Source organism: Nothobranchius furzeri, chromosome 5, assembly GCF_043380555.1.
Source record: "Nothobranchius furzeri strain GRZ-AD chromosome 5, NfurGRZ-RIMD1, whole genome shotgun sequence".
NCBI classification, from domain to species: Eukaryota; Metazoa; Chordata; class Actinopteri; order Cyprinodontiformes; family Nothobranchiidae; genus Nothobranchius; species Nothobranchius furzeri.
Window position 1 is genome coordinate 11,929,503 of NC_091745.1, and position 20,235 is coordinate 11,949,737.

The 20,235-nt window shown below is 41.7% G+C and overlaps 1 protein-coding gene across 2 annotated transcripts in view; it reads right to left on the reverse strand.

Annotated features, from left to right (window-relative positions):
* The window catches only part of arhgap23a (Rho GTPase activating protein 23a), a 95,939-nt gene that overhangs the window by 68,258 nt on the left and 7,446 nt on the right, over positions 1–20,235 (reverse strand). Inside the window, exon 1 of one of the 2 annotated variants that reach the window (XM_015948838.3) lies at positions 6,954–7,142. The exons of the other annotated variant lie outside the window; for it this stretch is intronic. Within the exon in view, the coding sequence (XP_015804324.3) occupies positions 6,954–7,007 (54 nt within the window). The 5' untranslated portion in view covers positions 7,008–7,142. Of the gene's footprint in view, positions 1–6,953; positions 7,143–20,235 lie in introns of those variants that run through there. 2 annotated transcript variants of the gene reach the window in all.

Genomic DNA, 20,235 nt, shown 5'->3' on the forward strand with positions numbered 1-20,235 from the left:
GCGGGGAAAGGCGGAATAAGTAGAAATGGTAGCAACTCAGTGCACGTAGGCATGTTGACACGGTCCAGACGACCTACTGCAGTTCAAACCGAGCTTCAGAACAGGGAAGAAATGTGGTTTAAGGGACTTTGAACGTGGCATGGTTGTTGGTGCCAGACGGGCTGGTCTGAGCATTTCAGAAACTGCTGATCTTCTGGGATTTTCACGAACAACCATCTCTATGGTTTACAGAGAATGGTCAGAAAAAGGGAAAACATCCAGTGAGGAGCAGTTCTGTGGGTGAAAATGCCTTGTTGATGCCAGAGGTCAGAGGTGAATGGCCTGACTGGTTTGAGCTGATAGAAAGGCAACGGTAACTCAAAAAAAACACTCATTACAACCAAGGTATGCAGAAGATCATCTCTGAATGCACAACACATTGAACCTTGAGGCAGATGGGCTACAGCAGAAGACCACACCAGGCGCCACTCCTGTCATCCAAGAACAGGAAACTGAGGCTACAATTCACAAAGGCTCACCAAAATTGGACCATAGAAGATTAGAATAATGTTGCCTGGTCTGATGAGTCTCGATTTCTGCTGCGACATTCGGATGGTAGGGTCAGAATTTGGTGTCAACAACATGAAAGCATGGATCAATCCTGTCTTGTAACAACTGTTCAGGCTGCTAGTGGTGGTGTAATGATGTAGGGGACCATTCCACTACCACTTTGGGCCCCTTAGTACGAACTGATCATTGTTGCAACACCATAGCCTACCTGAGTGTTGTTCCTGACCATGTCCATCCCTTTATGACCACAGTGTACCCATCTTCTGATGGATACTTCCAGCAGGATAATATGACATGTCATAATCTCAGACTGGTATCTTGAACATGACAATGAGTTCACCGTAATACTCACATGGCCTCCACAGTCACTAGATCTCAATCCAACAGCTCCTTTGGGATGAGGTGGAACAGGAGATTTGCATCATGGATGTGCAGCTGACAAATCTGCAGCAACTGCGTGATGCTATCATGTCAGTATGGAGAAAAGTCTCTGAGGAATGTTTCCTTGTTGAATCTATGCCACAAAGAATTAAGGTAGTTCTGAAGGTAAAAGGGGGTCCGACCCGGTACTAGCAAGCTGTACCCATTAAAGTGGCCAGTGAGTGTATAACAAAAGGGCTGGTGGATATTCTCTATGGTTTTATGCATGGCATTGGGGACAAATACTAACCCAAGTTTAGAGACATAAATGATCTTATAATAACACAATGAATGTAAAAGGCAAAACTCTAAACTGCCAAATGAAGCAAAAGAACATTGCTGAGACATTTAGGCAGTAAAATTATGCATAGATTTATATGTTTTATGGTTTTTTTAGCATCACACAATTTTTTTTTTTACTTTTCACATTATTTGATTCCAAATGTCACGTTTGCTAAGCCTGACAAGCCATCCTACATATGTGAAAATATAGCCAGGCTGTCACTCTCTCCTGTCTCTGTTCAGTCCTGTGTCCATGTTAATTGCTCCCACCTGCCTCTCGTCTACCAATCACCCAAGGTCCCAGCTCCTTCTGTATTTAAACCCTGTCAGTCCTTTTTGTCTTGTCTTGTTGTCATTGTTTCTATGTCCAGTGTGTCTTTCATTAAAACCCTTTAAATGTTCCCGTCTGTTTGCCTGCCTGCCTTCTTCCCCTGCATTTGGATCCTCACCTCCGCTCACCTCCCCGGCACGCTCGTGACACTGGCCATGACCCATAGATAGAGACTGGTCGTGCGGAGGATTCAATGGTCGTTTTTCAAACCGTCTCTGCATACTATTGGACAAGGAACAACGTGAAGTATTCACCACTACAGAAATCAGTCAACACTTCCACCATACACCAACCATCAAAGAAAATGCACATACATCCTTTTTCTAAATAAAGTTCCTCTATCTGCTCTTGACCCAAAGAAAAGCGTCCAAAGTTGATGCCAAGGTCGCTTCAAATGAGTGCCGTACCTGAGACGACACCACCTTTGAGGTTTTTCTGTCAGAGCTCTGGCGTAAAGGCCACCCAACATCTCCATACAAACATAGAGTGCTGTGATTAGCCTGACCTAAAACTGTTCGAGCCAATGGCAGACCTGCTGAGCATGGATAGGCCGACCCGCAGAGCAAAATCTTTTGCTTCTGCTATGATTAGCCTAGATTTCTATGCTAGTGCTTAATAGAAGTGGAAACAACTCTCAAAAATGGAAAATGTTTTTTTTCAGGTACCAGAAACACCAGAAAAAACTGAAAAGATATCTGTCGGTCACATTAGCTGACTCTGTTAGTTGCAGATGCACAAAAAGCTCTGGTGCTGCTGTTTCAGGAAGTAGAAGTTAGCCAGAGGAGGAGGCAGAAAACAGCATGGAGTCTTACTCATTAGTGTTCATGACATTCCCGACATCTTGCCTCTGATTGGCTAACAGCAACACAACTCTACCACTGACTGTTTTGCAATGCTGATGTTTTATTTATACAAACATATGCCTGAAGGAGTTCCTGTTGTGGAGTTGCTAATGCTAATGTTTAGCTTCTAATATCCAAAATGTGCTGTGCTCTCTGGCAGCAGCCTTCCCTCGTCAAAAGCCAAGATGGGCACATCCATGAATGCAATGTGATGTAGGTCTGACTGGCTTTTTCTGACCGGAACCTTTCCTTGTCTGCTTTCTATCGGCGGCTCATGCAGGAAATAGGGACAGAAGACTATATTCACATTCAGCCTGTATGTGAACCGTATTTCAAAACTAACGAGTATAAAATGGTTTCTTAGTGAACCTGCTCTTCAACCAACCCACTGTCATCTGGACAAATCAGGCAGCACTGTCAGGGTCATGTTCTTTGATTTCTCCAGTGCATTTAACACAATCCAGCCTGATGTACTTTGCCAGAAACTCCAGAAGACACAGGTGGGGGCCTCACCTATCACCTGGATTAAAGACTACCTGACAAACAGACCGCCGTTTGTGAGGCTGAAGAACTGCACATCAAACCAGGCGATCAGTAACATTGGAGCACCACAGGGGACTGTACTCTCACCATTCCTTTTCACCCTGTACACCTCAGACTTCCAGTACAAATCAGAGACCTGTCATCTACAGAAATACTCAAGATGACTCTGCAGTTGTCGGGTGTATCAGAGATGGACAGGAAGCTGAGTACAGAGAGCTGGTGGAGCACTTTGTGGCATGGTGTGGAAACAATCATCTGACCTTGAACGTGAACAAAACAAAGGAGATGATTTTAGACTTCAGAAGAAACAGGGTGGAGTCAAACACTGTTTCCATCATGGGAGAAGAAGTGGAGGTGGTTGAGGAATACAAATACCTTGGAGTTCACCTGGACAACAGACTGGACTGGAGAAAGAACAGCGAAGCCGTTTACAAGAAGGGGCGCAGCAGACTGCACTTCTTGAAGACGCTTAGGTCCTTCAACGTCTGTAGCAAGATGCTGCAGATCTTCTACAAGTCTGTTGTTGAGAGTGTAATCTCTTCAGCCATCGTCTGTTGGGGTAGCAGCATCAGAAGCAGGGACCTGAAAAGGCTCAACAGCCTAATAAAAAAGGCTGGTTCTGTTCTGGGGACGACTGTGGAACCACTGGAGGAGATAATGCAAAGAAGGATTCTCCAGAGAATCAAGAAAATGATGGACAACCCTGAGCATTCTCTTCACAAGACTGTCCGACAACGGAAGAGTGTCTTCAGTCAGAGGCTTCTTCAGTTTGGCTGCAACACTGACCGCTACTGGAGATCCTTCCTGCCAACAGCCATTGTAATATACAATAACTCTTTGATGACTTGATTATTATTATTATTCTGAGCTACTACAGCATCAATTTCCCTCTGGGATTAATAAAGTATTTTTGAATTGAATTAAATTAAATCATCTGATTGCAAATAAAGCCATAACATAATCACATATGAACCATGGATTAAAGTGACTTCTGAGTTTGATTGTGTTTTAATGTTTTTAGATCAATTACTCCTAATAAAAACTCCTGTTAATGGCAGAGCACTGGGCTCACTGTGTGAAAAGGAAAGAAAATAAACGTAGCAACAGTTGCTTAAATCATGTCCTTATAAACATTCAGCTTTGTAGTACCTGATGTGTAAAACTAATGTCCGGTAAAACCAGCTGCTAGTCATCACTAAACCGCTTTCCTCTGCAGCATCTTACAGCTGATTTCATTTAGGTGACTACAGATCCTGGACCTGCTAGCTGGTCTGTGGTTAGAGGTCCAGTCTTTCTGAGGAATCAGTTCTGTGATCAGCAGGATCAGGAAACATCCCAGCTGAGTGACATTTTTACAGCGACACATAAACCTCTGAAAAGCTGTTAGAGATCTCCAAGACTGATCTCAGGTCTGAAGAAAGAGCAGAAGATTTGAGATTAAAAGAATAAAGACACCGCTCTTTTAAAATGGTTTAGAGGATATTATCAGATAATAACCAGATGAAGTTCTGAAGGGACAAAAAGAAAGCCTGGTGCAAGATTTCCACAGAAACACTCGGATGTTTCCCGTCATCGATGTGCTCAGGCATCACGTGGCAAACTGCAGCAGTGGACACCAGGACCGCCGCTCCCTCTGCCTCTATTGATTTCACTCATAAAACCTGCGCAGCTACATTAGAGCAGAACCAGTAACAACATTACACAAATCCCACTGGATCCCAGCACAACGGGCCTCATCAAACAGACACTTTCCTGCCTTCCTCCCCATGAATGGAAGCAGAGCCAACACCCAAAGCATGACTCGCCGTGCGCCTCATTTACACAAATTAAACATTTAATTGGATTGTTGAGTATAAATGTGTCTCACTTGGCTGGAGTCCCTTATTCTAAAAGGTTCTATCACTTTCTAGTCAGGGGTCGAGTAAGAGAGCAGAAAAATAAAACAACGCCAATAACTTTTAGCTGTTAGCGTGCTTGACTCATTTGCTGTCCAGTAAAACATCTGATCTTAGTGCAGAAAATGAATCTGTCTTGTCTAACAGCAATAAAATGAAACATATCAGAAGGATTTCAGAAACTATAAAACAGTTTTAAGAGTTCCTGTTGATCAAAAAGGCAGTTTTATGAGCACACATACGTCTGCTTTCTACTAAAGAGCACGTCAACTTCACACAAGTAGATAAAAGTGAATCCAGCGTGTTTAAAGGAACATCCACATCCACCACAGAGGTTAAATTAAAATCTGACCACAAAAGGAGGAAACGTTACTCTTTGCCGAAGGGTACAAACACTGCAACAACAGATGGAGAGAAACAGCAAGACTGAACACACACACACACACACACAGCGAGTGACAAACATAACCCAGTCAGTCACACAAACACCACAGCAGCCTGGCGGAGCAGAAGACAAGGGGAAACGTCTCCTCACACAATCATGTTGCACTGCAGATAAAGGCTCTGAGTTAAGCAAAGCAGGCCCAGGCGGATCCTTCTGCAGGAATATTAAAGCTGGGAATGACACATCTCACCCAATGACTCATAAACATTCCTAAAACCCTGTCAGAAGGAATTTACTCTCATGCCTGTTTAGGAATGCAGCTTAAACTTTAATTAAGTTGTTGCTGTTGAATGCTGATATAATTTAGAGGAAAAGCCTTTCCCCCACAGAAGATATAAGCACGTCTGTAAACGGTGAGGGTACGGTGACCATTTGCTTTTCTGACTCCAACAAAATTTAATAATCACTAAGTTTGTAATACTTGCTTAATAATGCCTAGAGAAATTGTATTTTCTGCTAAAACGCAGCATAAATGCTGAGTGCTGAATGACAATACCAAAAAGCTGAATTCACTGACAATAGAACAATGTTCTGCAGCATGTTTCAAGTTAAAATGAAGGTTTGTGGTGGAAGCAGCTTAGAAAGAGAACACGGTTTCTGAAGGATCTGACGATAACTGCATTATTTTATAGGACAGAAATGTCTGAGCACCAATCTTACAAAACAGCTGTTGGAAAATCATGCATTAGGGTGAATGCTGACTCAGCACTAAACAACAAACTACTGATGACTTTTTTTTCTAACCACAAAAAGATAATTAGCCTAAAGTGCCATGGCAATATTAAAAAACATTATATTGTAATTATGCACATTTTCTGATCATCTTTGCATCTGTTCCCATTTCTCTTTTTAAATCAGATTAGACTGCTATTACAGGATTTGGAAGATTACAATTTTCAGCCAATACACATGATCTCAGTATACACAAATATTTAAGGCCTATCAATTCAAACGTGTTTCAAAAATTTCAGCTTAAATTGCTAAAGTAGCGGATGTCAATATGAAAACTTGATAAGACAAACTAAACTGTTAAATCTTGACAGAAACATTATATTAATATTAGTTCTGTGTTTATAAACAAGGGAACGTTTTAGCTGAATTGTCCAATAATTAGAAGTCAATTAATCAAAAATAATCTACAATTACAAATAAATAATGGTACAAGCTTAATATAATTAGGAATTAACTGTAATAAGATGTTTTGTCACATTCCTACGGCTCAGAGAGAAGCAGCATCCCCGTGTGGGACGTCCCATTCCCAGATATACAAACAAAAAATCCTGATCCAAACGGTTCTGGATCCGATTTCTGACGCTGCCCCTAAAGAACAAAGAGCCGTTACTTAAACACCTGGTCTCAGTACAGTAGGATGAACGTGTGTGTGTGTGTGTGTGTGTGTGTGTGTGTGTGTGTGTGTGTGTGTGTGTGTGTGTGTGTGTGTGTGTGTGTGTGTGTGTGTGTGTGTGTGTGTGTGCAGTAGCTGAGTAAACTAGAGTTACTTAAGCCTCTTAGGAAATCACGCTCTCTGGCCAAACAGCCCCACGAAGCTGCAGCGCTTCACTACGTCCGAACCGGACCGAAGCGGTCCAAAAGCGGCAGGGTCGACTACGGAGGGTGGGTTAACGGAATCAGCTCTGGGTACTTACGTTGTTCTCCGAGAAGGGGGGTATTCCAACAAGGCAAAAAGCAACTCCATTCATTGGACAGCTCAAACTGTTGGGCTGCAACAAGGAGACAGAAAACCGCTCCGAGCGGAACAAAGCTCCAGTCCAACACAAACTTATATAGCTTTAACTCTTTTCTAACTTCCTTCCTCTTCCCAAAAATTCCCAACTCTGTGCATTCTCCTCCTCCTACTCCTCGTCTTCCGCCAGACTACATCAATTCGGTTCCAAATCCCAGCGAGCTGAGCTCGCGCTGCCTGGAAAACGATCGTAGATGAGTCAACCCCGGTCTAAGCATGCGGGATCACCGGAAACGGGGAAATCCATCCTTCAAAATAAAATCCAGGAAACGTTTCAACAAAGGCAGCGGAAATTATTCCATTCTGTGGAAGGATAAAGAAATATTAGGGCTGGATGCATTTCTGGTAATCTTTTTCTTTGTGTGCGTAAATATTATTTAGCACTACAGTCCTTACATTTATAAATTTATAATTTATAAATTAGTCTGTAATTTTATTCCAATAAAGTTATTGGAGCTTTAAATAAAGGTTTTATACTTTAGTTTTTTTTTTACACTTTAGGTTGTATGATAAAATTATAGCACAATTATAAAACCCAGGAACTAGAATAATCTGTTCACATTTGTATTTTGTTTTTTATGACTAACAAAAAGACAACATTTTGTGAATAGGGATACAACAGTAAACACCTGAAATGATTAATTTTTCATTAAATCGTCTCTTTTTTGAGCTACATAAAAGCATTTAACCATAAAAGTATACGTGAATCGTTTGTATATATTTTTGGAAGTTTTTACTTTTATTTTATTTTTTAATGTCCTTGGAAACAATAGATCTATTGCGTTAAGAAAAAAGACACTCTGTCAGGTAGATATATTTTTATTATCAGTGCACTTTCCCACAAATACTTCTATGCATGTTTGCATAACATTTATAAGGGAATAAATTTAGATTAAGTATTTATATACGATCAAAGCCCTGACCCAGAGCGTGAATTTAGTGATTTATGTGGAAAATACTACTACTTTGTTTTGCTTCCCTGAGGCTTTTATATCCATTCATTACCAGAAGTAGAGTCTGCTCCACTAGAGTTACCTTGACGCCTGTGGACCAAAACAAGGATGAGGGCGCTTTGGCAAAATCTTTGCGCTCCGCCCATAAAACTCGCAGTGTGCGGGCTCCCTCTGGCTGCGCCAAAACACGAGGAGCACACCTTCGTAAGAACAAGGTGGGTAACAGACAAGTTCCTGTCACAGCATCGACTCAGGTAAACATCTAACTAGTAAGCATCACAAGTCACTAGTAGTATCTCAAATTTCAACTCAAAATTCACTTAAAAAGCTCGACTCATGTGACGTAACACCCCTCCCCATCCTTACTCTGTTTACTAAAAAATGTTTTTAAAAGGCAGATGTAAAATTACATAATTTAACATTTATAAATGTTTCATAAATCCAGCCAACTAATCATTTTACACAAATCTAACTCATACTTGAGATTTATTACAAGAAAACCACATGGTTATGAAACAGGGTGTATCATGCATAACTTTAGTTTAACAAATAAATCCCACAGCCACCAAAATAAACCACGTGATTCAAGATTAACCGAGAAAAGAGTTGAACAATGGCTGAAAACATAAATTACAGCGAGAGGACAGGCGTTCTCATAAAAAAAATGACAGAATTTAAAAAAGACTTTGCAGGCCGACATTCTCAGAAAGATGGTGACACATTTGTATTTTTAGCAGCTTTGGCTGCAAATAAACTTTGTTCATGAATCGATAGACGGGTAAAGCTTACTCATCACCAGAACAGGAACCTTAGCCTGCTGCTGCTAAGAAAGAGCATTACAATATGTGCTATGTATACAATGTGCATCATGTGAAGTGGGTGTGAACTGGAAGAAAAGGAAATGCAGACTTGATGCTGCTTTATCTGCTGCCGTGGCTCAAAGCTGTGGGCCCATATGGCTATCATTACTCTGAGAGTTACCGAGGAGCCACTTCAAAAGGAAGGCTGGAGTCATAGTGGGGAAAACAGAGCTTACAGGAGTCTTCCCACGGCAAGAGCCACAGCTGCCAACTCAGCCTTCACCTCAGCATTTCTCCTGAGTCTGCTCACTCTTCCCTCAAAGCCCCAAAGTCTGCTTCTGGTCTGTTCTGAGACACTCAATCCCTGCCAAAGGCTTACAGGAGGATGGTCTCTGAAGGTTTAGATATGACCCTCACTCATCTCTTCTTTGACAGGGATAATTACCATGTGTTCATAAAAATCCTCAGCATGTTACAAAGCAGCATCAGTAAACCCTGAAAGGTCTGGAAATCCACCGTGGCAGAATGAGAACCCAGAGGAACTTAGCAGGGGTATCCAGGTCTTATGGTGGAAGAGGAGAGGAGAGCAGATGGTCTCTACAAATAAGAAGAGCAATGATGCAGATGGTGGGGCTCGTGGAGATGCTTTTTGAGGGGTCATGCAGTATGAGGGATGCCACAGCTGGACATTTTATATCCTCTCTGTTCGGCTCGAACTCTCTGGCCCACTCAAGAGACAGCACTTTATTTTAAAGGGATAAGTCAGTCTTTGCGCTTTCACTCAGCGCGATAAAGTATATGCCTCCTCACACATTTGGTTTGTTGCTGATTTTTCTTTTTTGTCACACTTAAAGATGTGATTCACTCATTTCATCAATTCATTTGCAGTGGTCTCTAGGAATGGATGCCTGTAAAACACTGTGCAACTTTTTCACTCATAGCATTCAGCTCCAAGTGTTGGCTCCAAGAAGACCTTGAGACTGTTGTGTTTTTATTGATGTCTTTATGTCTCAATTTTATTAGCAAAAAATGAACAAAACCAAACTTTGTTAGTTTTGTCTGTTGTTCTTGGAGTTTGCCGTAGAAGGACATGCAGGGGTTTATGGGGGTTGGAGAAGGAAGACGAAAAAAGGTTTGATCTGTTTTTTTAATACACAAATACGGAAAACATGGTTTCTTGACAAGCCTTGTAATTGTGTGAGAAGAAAAAAGTAAAAATCTAAAGAAACAACGTGTGTTGACAGAGAAAGAACTAAGGAGCTGTGTTGATGCGTGCACTATATGAGTGGCTCGGGTACTTTTGGGATGCAGCATTACTTCAACAGTGCGATACACTCACGAGGGACAAGCAAAATATCAATCATGTTTGATAATCGTGAGACCGAGCTTGTTGTGTGGCGTTGATCGCTTCTCATAACCCCCTGTATACCACATGACACATGATACAAAAATCGCACCGACCTCAAAGATTCTCGCACAGAAGAAAATCATCTTAAAACGGTTCAAAAATCACACAGGGTACTCCTGGCTTTGAGTCATACTCTGGGGGAAAAAGCTCCGGTGCACCTGTTTCAGGAACTAGAAGTGAGCCAGATCAGAGTTGATATTCAGGCGGCAGGATTTGGAGTCTTATTTCCTGAAATTTGGACATCTCTCCTCTGATTGGCTAACAGCAACACGACTTTACCACTTACTCTGTTTGCTTTGCAAAGTTGATGTTTAATTTCCACAAATAAACAAGCCTGGAGGAGTTCTGCTGGGGGTGCTAATGGTTAGCTTCTACTAGCTGAGATGTCATCTGCTGTTTCCCAGACGTTAAATCAACAACAGCCTTCCCCATCGTGATTGTTAAGTGACAGTGTGACGTAGATCTGTCAGGATTTTCAAATCCTATAATTTCACTATTTATTTTCCATCAGAAGCTAATAGAGGAAATAGATGTAGGAGACTATTTTCATGTACAGCCTGCACGACAAACTCAGAGTGACAAATTATAATCAGAAGTAATAAACAGAAATAATAATTAAAAAGATGTTTTTTTCAGTGAACCACACCTTTAAATGTTTTAAATCAGCAAACAAGTTTCAACATCAGAGAAATATAACCTGGATAAATAAAGGTGAAGTGTGTTTCTGTCACCTCACGGTCTGATTGGCTATACATAACATTCAACAAGCAGCACATTTGCTTGCCCTTGAAAATCTGACCAAGACAATCAAACTTGTTTGAAAGCCTGGATATATTATCTGAAAATGTTTTATGTCTCTTCAAGCAGACCAGAGTGCTCCTAACATACCACACATGGTAAGACTATCTGATAAGATTATCTTTAGAACCGTTATGGTCCTCATGCGCATCCTTAAGATTGTTGGAAGGGGAGGAGCTTGTCAGAAATCAGCCTGGTTTTCCTGCCGTGTAAACCGGACAGTGGACTTTTATCAAATCTTTCTGTGGACTAACAAGATAAAAGTTGATCTTTTGAAGTTGTGTGTCCCATTCCATCTGGAGTACAACTAACTGTTTATCAAGTAAACAAACATCAAAGCAACAGTCAAATGGTCTGGGGCTGCTTTGCTGCTTCAGGACCTAGGCCATTTGCTGTAATTGATGGAACCATGAATTCTGCTCTCTACAGAACATCCTGAAGGAGAATTTCTGACATTTGACCATAAACCGGTCGGTCACGCTGAAAATCCACGCAAAACCAAAAAACCTGGCTGAATTAAAACAATTCTGCAAAGCAAAGAGAAACAAAATTCCTCCATCGGTCCTGTGAGAAACTCATCAACACTTATCACAAACAGTTGATTGCTGCTGGTATTACAGTAATTTTATGGATGGATCACTTCTTCATATGGGACCAGATTGGTTTTGGATAGGTTTTCTATCTTAATAAGTCATATTACTCTAATATGGAAACTAGTTAGCTGATCTGAAACATTTAAGTGACAAAGAAGCAAAACAAGAATAAGCTTGTATGGGGAAAATACTTTTTCAACACTCTGTATGAAAGCAATCCTGTGTTCATTCTGTTTGGGGTTTGTCCACATCTTATGTTAAGATGCATGCTCATACAGGCTCATGCAACATCAAGAAGCCTGTCAGGGAAGAAAAATGGGCCTAGGAGGCCAAGAGGCCATGGATGCCGGTCAGCTGAGAGGGGAAGATGCAGAGAGAGAGCAGATTTGTTAAGCTGTTGTGTATTCCAGCAGTGTGGGAAGACTACCCAGATTAATCCAACCAAAAGTCGTGTTTTTAATTATTTCACTCCCAAGTCACAAACTGTGATAAATTGATCACTCCTCTGAGGATGCTCTGGTTCTTGCATTTTTTTCTCTGGTCGGCCTTGCTTCTCTCTGACACACAGCCTCAGGCACTGGGAATGATGGAGTTAGCCCCTGATCTGATGGCGATGTGAGGTGACACTTTGCAATTTTTCCCTTGAGGGCCGGCTGGAAATGAGCAGGAAGCATCCAGAGACCGCAAAAGGCCTTCCCTCAGTCGTTATGTAATCACGTGCACAGTCTGGCGCCTTGTACGACAAATAAATAGCATTTACTCACTCCTTCACACCCCCAGGACTCCCACCTCCCAATCTGAGTTTGGAGAGTAGAGATACGGCAGAAATTATCGGTACCCCCATCCCATTCTGGCCACTTCGCCGAGCTTCGTAGTAATTGTGAACACTCCATTAATTCCAGATTAGCCAGACCTGTTCTCCTCATTCCTTCACATCCCCTCTGATTCACTCCACTTCCTTCAAGTAACTGAGTCCGACCTTTCAGTAAATGTCCGTCACCCGATCTGCACACACGCAGCTTGAAGAGTGAGGAGTATAACTGCCACATCTTTTCAGCATCACTCACTTGAAGGCTTTACAGGTCTTGCAACACTCTGCTCTCTGTTTGGAGGGCAACACGACCCTCTACTCGGTACAGAGGCAGCTAAAGAAGGAGCACGGAAGATTTTCTTACAGTTAGGAGCAAAAAAGGACACAATGTGAAAATCCAGCCTAGCTACAGTATCACTTTCTCCCCTCTCTGCTCTGATATACAGAAGAAACCTTGTTTTTGTTCCTGCTTCATATGTAATAAGATGCTGATTAACGTTAACCCGACTCCATGAAGAGATATTAGCCTGGTGTGAGCTGGAGGCATGTCAGGAGCTGGAGAAATGTGACTAAATGCTCACAAATATAACTGAGTACACACACCACAGTAATGTGGGACTGGGACAGATGAAAGAGGGTGAGGTTCAGATGCGACTGGGATGAAGATGCAAGTGATTCTGTTGTGTGATTGTCTCCGGCTGCCTGTTGTGGCAGTTCTTTGAAAGGGGGCTGCGGGAAGGTGGAGGGGCAAGGCAGTGACCCAACCCTGCATGGATTCCAGCCAGAGCTGCAAATCCCACCTCACCGCACGAAAGAGGAGCCCCCTTTGTCTGGGAGGACAACTGGTTCAAGAGGAGGAAACAGCTGGGTGGGACGAACAAACAGAGAAGCTGGAGGGAAAACTGTCTAAGAACTGCAACTTTTGGGAGGATTTGTTAAAGCAGATTTGATGCCCTCGTTCATTTTGTGTGAATTAATTTGGATTTTCATGATTGAAACAGTAGTTGATAATCTTGAGATGATCTCCAGAAAGAAAAAAAAATCATTTCAAATAGCCTCTTTATTATAATTCTTAATTCTTTTAGCACAATGTTTATTAAAGGATGATAAATAGGTGGCCGGAGCTGTTTGTGAGTCGTCATCCAGAATTGGCTCAGAGCCCTGCAGGGAGACGTTAGAAGCAAGGCAGCTTTACAGTTCATTCAGAGGCAATCCAACGTCCTTTCCGTTGGTCCTCTCAGCCGTTGTGTCCCCATACAATATCAGCCCGTCCAGGACTTTGCTAAGACGCACGCATATTGCAACTTCTTTGGCAGTGAGTGATGCCACTGATCAGCGTAATGAATCATCCACAGACATTAAAAAGATTTAGAACATTTTATTCTGAATGTCCAGAAGAACCATCGTTTCTTACGGTTTTAAGGTGCTCCGTAGGAGACCACAAACGGCGTAAATTATAGTGTCATGCATTTTTCAGTGTTGGGACATTGAAAAATAAAAACAGTGTTAAGGCGGTGTCCACGAGCCTTTTGTTTGAGCTGTTGCAGTGGCCATGTTTCCCGGTGATACAAGCAGAGTGCGCCAGGAAAACGTGTGTCATGAGAACGTGTGTTTTTTGGCATTTGGGCGGTGCGGGAACGCATATAGATACGAGACATAGAGACGAGAAAAGTTGTGGCGTACCAAATGGCCATGTTTTTCAACAAAATGACCAGAAGTTAACTTTAAACTTACAGGCCAAACTTCTTCACACAGGTAAATCTGACACCGTGGTGCCGATATGAAGAAATGAACTTGAGCCAATATTCTTAACTAATCCTGCGTACATCATGAGTCCTCAAGACTGAAAGACGCAGGACCTCTTATCTATCCTCTTTAAATATAGTATATCTTCCCTGGCTCATATAATGACTTTAAAACTTTATATAATCATATTTTGTTGAACGAACAATATGTTTAAATCCAAAATGTTTGACTAATGTGTCCTATACTTTACATCATCTTATCACTTGTAAGTCGCTTTGGACAAAAGCGTCTGCTAAATACATAAACATAAACATAAACATCAGTGAATGATTGGTTAACATGAATATTTTTCCTGTAATGATTTGTTTCGGATCTTAAAATACACCAGATCAGTATTTGTCGAATTAATTATTTAATCTATCAGTATGAACACAATGATATCATAATATAATTATTCATGTTTAACATTTTTGCTTCACATAACTGTTATAAAATTTTACTTCACACTAAGAATAACCTCTAAGTATCTGAGTGAAGGAGTGATCTCATGAGGTATTTGCTAACTCCCTTTAAAACTTGTCAAATTCTGACTTGTCTAAATTTGTCAACAACAGTTAATAAAAGGTTAGATCACTTCCTGATCTAACCAGTTCTCTGCCAGCTCCTTACTCGATAGGCCGACTGGATGAGCAAATCATTTGGAACCATCCTCTCTTTTGACTCAAACTCACAGTTGCTCTACAACGCTTGCGAGTGGTTTCAGAAGCTACAGCACCTCAGATGTGGAAAGTCTTACTTGCAGACCCTGGTGCTGTTTTCTGGCCGGTGATATCTGAACTCAAAGGGAGCTGCAACTCTTTGAGATCCTATAGGAACCATTGTGTCCGGCGACATCACCAATCTGACTGCCACTTCCCCGGACCGCTCAAAAGCTACCGTCAACAAAGGGGTATTGTAGACTTGCACGATGGAGTCGGATGGTTTTCTGAATAATCTCTAGTTTACTAAGTCAGACAGTCAAACTGATTTTACAACCCAGAAATCACAAGATCTCTCAGATACTTAATAAGGTTTTGCTACAAACATCTAACTTACATTCTGTAGCCTCCAGAAACGGTCAGTTTTCCATCTACAGTGTGACCTCGTCAGTATCGGGTCATTTGGAGACATAAAGCTTGGTTTATGCTTGACGCATTCACTTTCTGCTTGGTGATGCGGCTCGCGGGTGGAACGCGCTTCACAACTCGCAGCGTTTATGGTTCGTGCGGTTCGTCTCTGCGGTGAGCCAATATTCTCCCAAACTGTAGGGGGCAGCATGGAGCTCTACGGCATCCATCCAACACTACACCATAGTAGAAGTAGAAATTACTGTTTACAACATGGCATTTCAGCATTTTTAACAGCGTCCTCGTCTTTTCTGACAGTGCGAGCTATTTCTCTCCAAGAATTATTAACAACATGTTGATCACGGTGATCTTTGAGAGCTGAATCATACAAATGTCTGTATTTACGAACCTCCGCCATACTAGTTCTTGCCGGTCTGCCATGTTTTTCCGCGTCCGACCGTCTGCGTGGTTAGAAAATTTCCTAGGTGCGCGTTGCGGAAATTTTGGGCCGTGCGGAGACACGGTGGAGGGACGCGGTTGTTAAAATGACGCAAAATGACGCAACTTTTCCGCGCGGAGCCGTGCGGACCTCGCGGACGCGTCAAGCATAAACCAACCTTAAGTCTTAATTGGTGCCTTTAATCTGCAAGAAAAATACTGTTGTTTGCCCAAGGCCCCTCGCAAGCTCCCTCTTATCTAAGACTGCTTTTCTTCACAGAACAAGATGGATGAACTTTCATGATTAAATCATATAATGACATGAGCAACACAAGTAACTAATCAAATAATGAAATGAACAACACAAGTAACTAATCATATAATGAAATGAACAACACAAGTAACTAATCATATAATGAAATGAACAATATGGTTAAATGAAATGTTTTAATTAATCTGTGCTTAAATTACTGAAGTTGAAATTAATATTATTATTATGTTGAAAGATTAATAAGGATGAAATGAAATATATGACCCATAAATTTAATCAGCGCACTGACTGGACAAGACACACTCACCATATCTCCATGGCGCAAGTTAAACTTAACGTCACTGCACATAGATATTTTCTTATCCACAAAATCAGCATCTTTGTATCTGAGGGAGGTGTGTGTCTGAGTTTGTTGGCAAAACCCATTTTCATGGCAAGTTCTGATTTGTCAGTAAACCAAACTATGGCCATTATTATAACAGAATTACTTCCTGAGTGATTCAGTTGAGCTTAACTCTGACTGGCCATCGGAGGAAGCCTCGTCTCCCGTCGCATCTTTGACAAGCTGTCAAACCTGTTGCACGCTACAGCTGATACCGCAAACGGTTCCTTCAGAACAAAGCTGAACCAGCTCCGACTCCCTAAGAGTCCTTCCATAGACGCAAAACAAGTCCACCTGTTTGCCGTGACCTGGGGACGACTCTGGACTGACCTGGTCGTACTGCGGTTTCTCTACGGACTTCGGTACCGTGGGGTCTACGGACTCCCAGACATCTCAGATCCAAAAGAGAGTCTTGGATAAGGGTACGTAGACTCGACAGATTGCGTCTGATGTGGTTTTATAAACCATCACTTATAGTTTATAGCAGACCAAATTCACTCCCACTCAGAACTCAGTTTCTCCAGATACGAAGGTTCTGATAACATCACATTCACACATCATCACCCCTCCATCCACTTACATTCATTCATCACATAAAGTGTTTCCTAGTTGTCATGTTTTTAATTGTTTATTTTTTTATAAACTTGACTCAGTCTGAATTGATACGAAGTGTCTTACGATCCCTGAATAAACAAAGAATCCTAATTCTTCTGGTTAAACATTCAAAGATCAATCAGACTGGATTTCCATATTTATGTAGAAATTCACACCTTATTGGCCAAATGTAGAGTGGTATATTGAGCTTTAAAAGCACCTTAAATATATACGTATGCTAACCCTACAATTCTATCATTTCATTCATACGTTGTCATGTGTAATCATTCATTTAGAAATATAGAATTAAATTCATTTTTATAAACTATATAATTGACTCTGTCTGAATTAATTTGAAGTGTGTGTTCCCTGTATAGTTCAAAGAACCTAAGGTAATATTAAATCAAAAATTCAAAGATCAATCAGATTGATAATTCATATTTATATGGTATATCACATCTTATTGGTCATTTAACAAATATGTAGCCACATCCAAAACGCTACAAAGTCATGCCAAAGTCACACAAGCAGGTAAATGAGCATGGAGGCAAAGAAAATGTTAGGCACACATTGTCTTTGTTGTGCATGCGTTCCTGTGCAGTATTTATGTGTGTAAGTGAGGGTCAGAGCATGCATGGACCAGCCGTAGCTCCCTCGACATCCTAACAGACCAGTTCACCATTGTCACAAATGCAAACGCTTCTCCTATCAGCCTGTTGATCTTTAATTTAACCCTCTGGAGGCAGGCGTTGCAGATTTGCAACGTTAAAACCTACCTACCTGGTTACTCCACACACGCATTTCATGAGCATTTTTTTTAACTCTGAAGTACCCCTGAAGGACTAAAGCCTGGTTTATGCTTCTCCGTCAGCTCCACAAGGGACAGACACACACGGATTGATGGAAGCGTTTTGCTCTCATACTTCTCCGTCTCCTGGGAAGTGTTGCAAAGCAATTGCCCGGCAGGACAACAGAGGGCGTAGCGCTGTTCTGTGGTATCCTGTCATGTATCGGTCCAAGATCGTGTTTATATTGTCTTTTTTGTGTATATAAGAGACTTTTAACACGGACATATTTGTCTCTCATTCTCCCACCGCTTCATGCGCTCCCCACCTCTAAACCCACGTTTCCTGTCATTTCCGTCCACAAATAAAACGCTTGCTGCGCATCTTTTCACTCATCCAGTCACGGGAGGATGAAACGTTCATATTTTTAGAATTTTTTCGCGAGTCATTCTTCAAGCTTCTCCGTGTCTGCCACTAGTTAAACTCGGCTCTCTTTGCAACGGCGGCGCTGTAAACAATAGCGGCGTCCTGACCAATCACAAGCTTCCGTAATCCGTCTCGTTCGACGGATGTTTAAAAAAGTAGGCTCGACTCCGTACGTACTTGCGTGCCTGTCGGAGCCCTACGCAAGGACGGATAATGGCGTTGCGTGTCTCCGCACTGACGCAGACGGAGAAGCATAAATCAGGCTTTAGTTGTTCGTCCTTTTATCAGAACTTATTTTGAGCCTGAGAGGGTTAAAGTATCTTCAATTTCCAAAATCCTGCAGTACTTTTGAAGCGCATTTAGGACACCGCTGCTGCGCAGCAGTACCCATGTTCAGACAAACCTTTAGTCTTTATTTCTCTGAACAGAGGCCATTCATACATCTGTCTTTACCAGGGAAGAAACTGTTATTTTGCTCAGAAAACTTTAAATAGCTGTAAAATCTCTTTAATTATGAAAGTACTTTTTCCAAATCAATCTCGTTTCCAATCAGGTACTCGTAAACATCACATCAATGTCTGGCACAGAGCCAGGGTTCACATGGGTGCACACGGGAGTGTTTGAGATAGGGGAACAAAGAGCAGAAAGTACCAACTAGCAAGAGGAGTGTAATCAGCTCTGATCCCATCCTACAAAGTCTCCATGTCGTCTGAGCGAACAAGTTCCCCGTAGCTCCCAATAAACACTCAATAAGTGAATCACATCCAGGAAATTCTGCAGTTTCTAAAAACAGTCACCGCTGTTTCTATAAATGCTTGCCACACATTCTTAAAAAGGGCAGCTTTTTCTTTCCCCCTGAACCTGTGAGACAAACATCGTCTCCAGGTTCCAGCAGCGGCTCGGTGGGTTTCCTTCCTGCTGCGCTCCACTTCACAAGGAACCTTCTTTACCTTTCACAGTTCCATTTCCGGACACGGGGAGACAATGGGGACACGTTCTGAGGGTGAGACATGTCCTCAAGGTACTTTTGGGAAACACTTTGTCTGATATCAGTGAAAATGTTTACATCGGACTTCTCGTTTGGCCAGCGCTGAGTCAGGCACATCCTTTATTACTCAAACAAAGTTCCCATTACCGTAATAAAAGTGACACGCGTTCTTCCTTCAGACAGGAAACAGAAGAAACTATTTAGTTCTGTCAGAGTTTTTAGAAAAATCTGCATTTTCAGATTAGATTAATCAAAACTGTCAAGTCAAACAAATGAACTGTGTATGCGTGTGTGTGTGTGTGTGTGTGTGTGTGTGTGTGTGTGTGTGTGTGTGTGTGTGTGTGTGTGTGTGTGTGTGTGTGTGTGTGTGTGCAGGGATGTGTATTTTCTGGCGATACGATACATATCACGATACAGGGGAGACGATACGATATGTCACGATATATTGCGATACATTCAGTCAGACGTTACAAGCAGGTTTTTTTACTGAATTTTTTGTAAGAATGTTCAATAAACGGTCCAAACTGATACGTAACATGTTTAACATGAGGTAGCTGAACCATGATGGAGGGATTTACATTTCATTGGTGGAAACAAAACCCGTTGCACACTGCTGCCAACTAGCGGGTGGCGATTGAATTGCACAAAACGAAAATAAAATACACAAAAGTTTGCATGTAAATTCTTTCAAGAATTAGATACACGACTTTTGAATATTGATGTAATAATCGCAGGAAAAAAATCACGGTATATTGCCATATCGATATTTCCGATGCATGGCTTTCGAATATCGATATAATATTGCTGGAAAAAATATCACAATATATTGCCATATCGATATTTTCTTACATCCCTGTGTGTGTGTGTGTGTGTGTGTGTGTGTGTGTGTGTGTGTGTGTGTGTGTGTGTGTGTGTGTGTGTGTGTGTGTGTGTGTGTGTGTGTGTGTGTGTGAGACCCACCAAGGTAAACAAGATCAAAATGATGCTAATTTACTCTTCGGTGTGTTAGTCATGAAGTCAGTGAACGTAACCCTATTTCACACACTGGAATTGTGTTTAAAATGACTCAAGTCCAAAGTTTAATT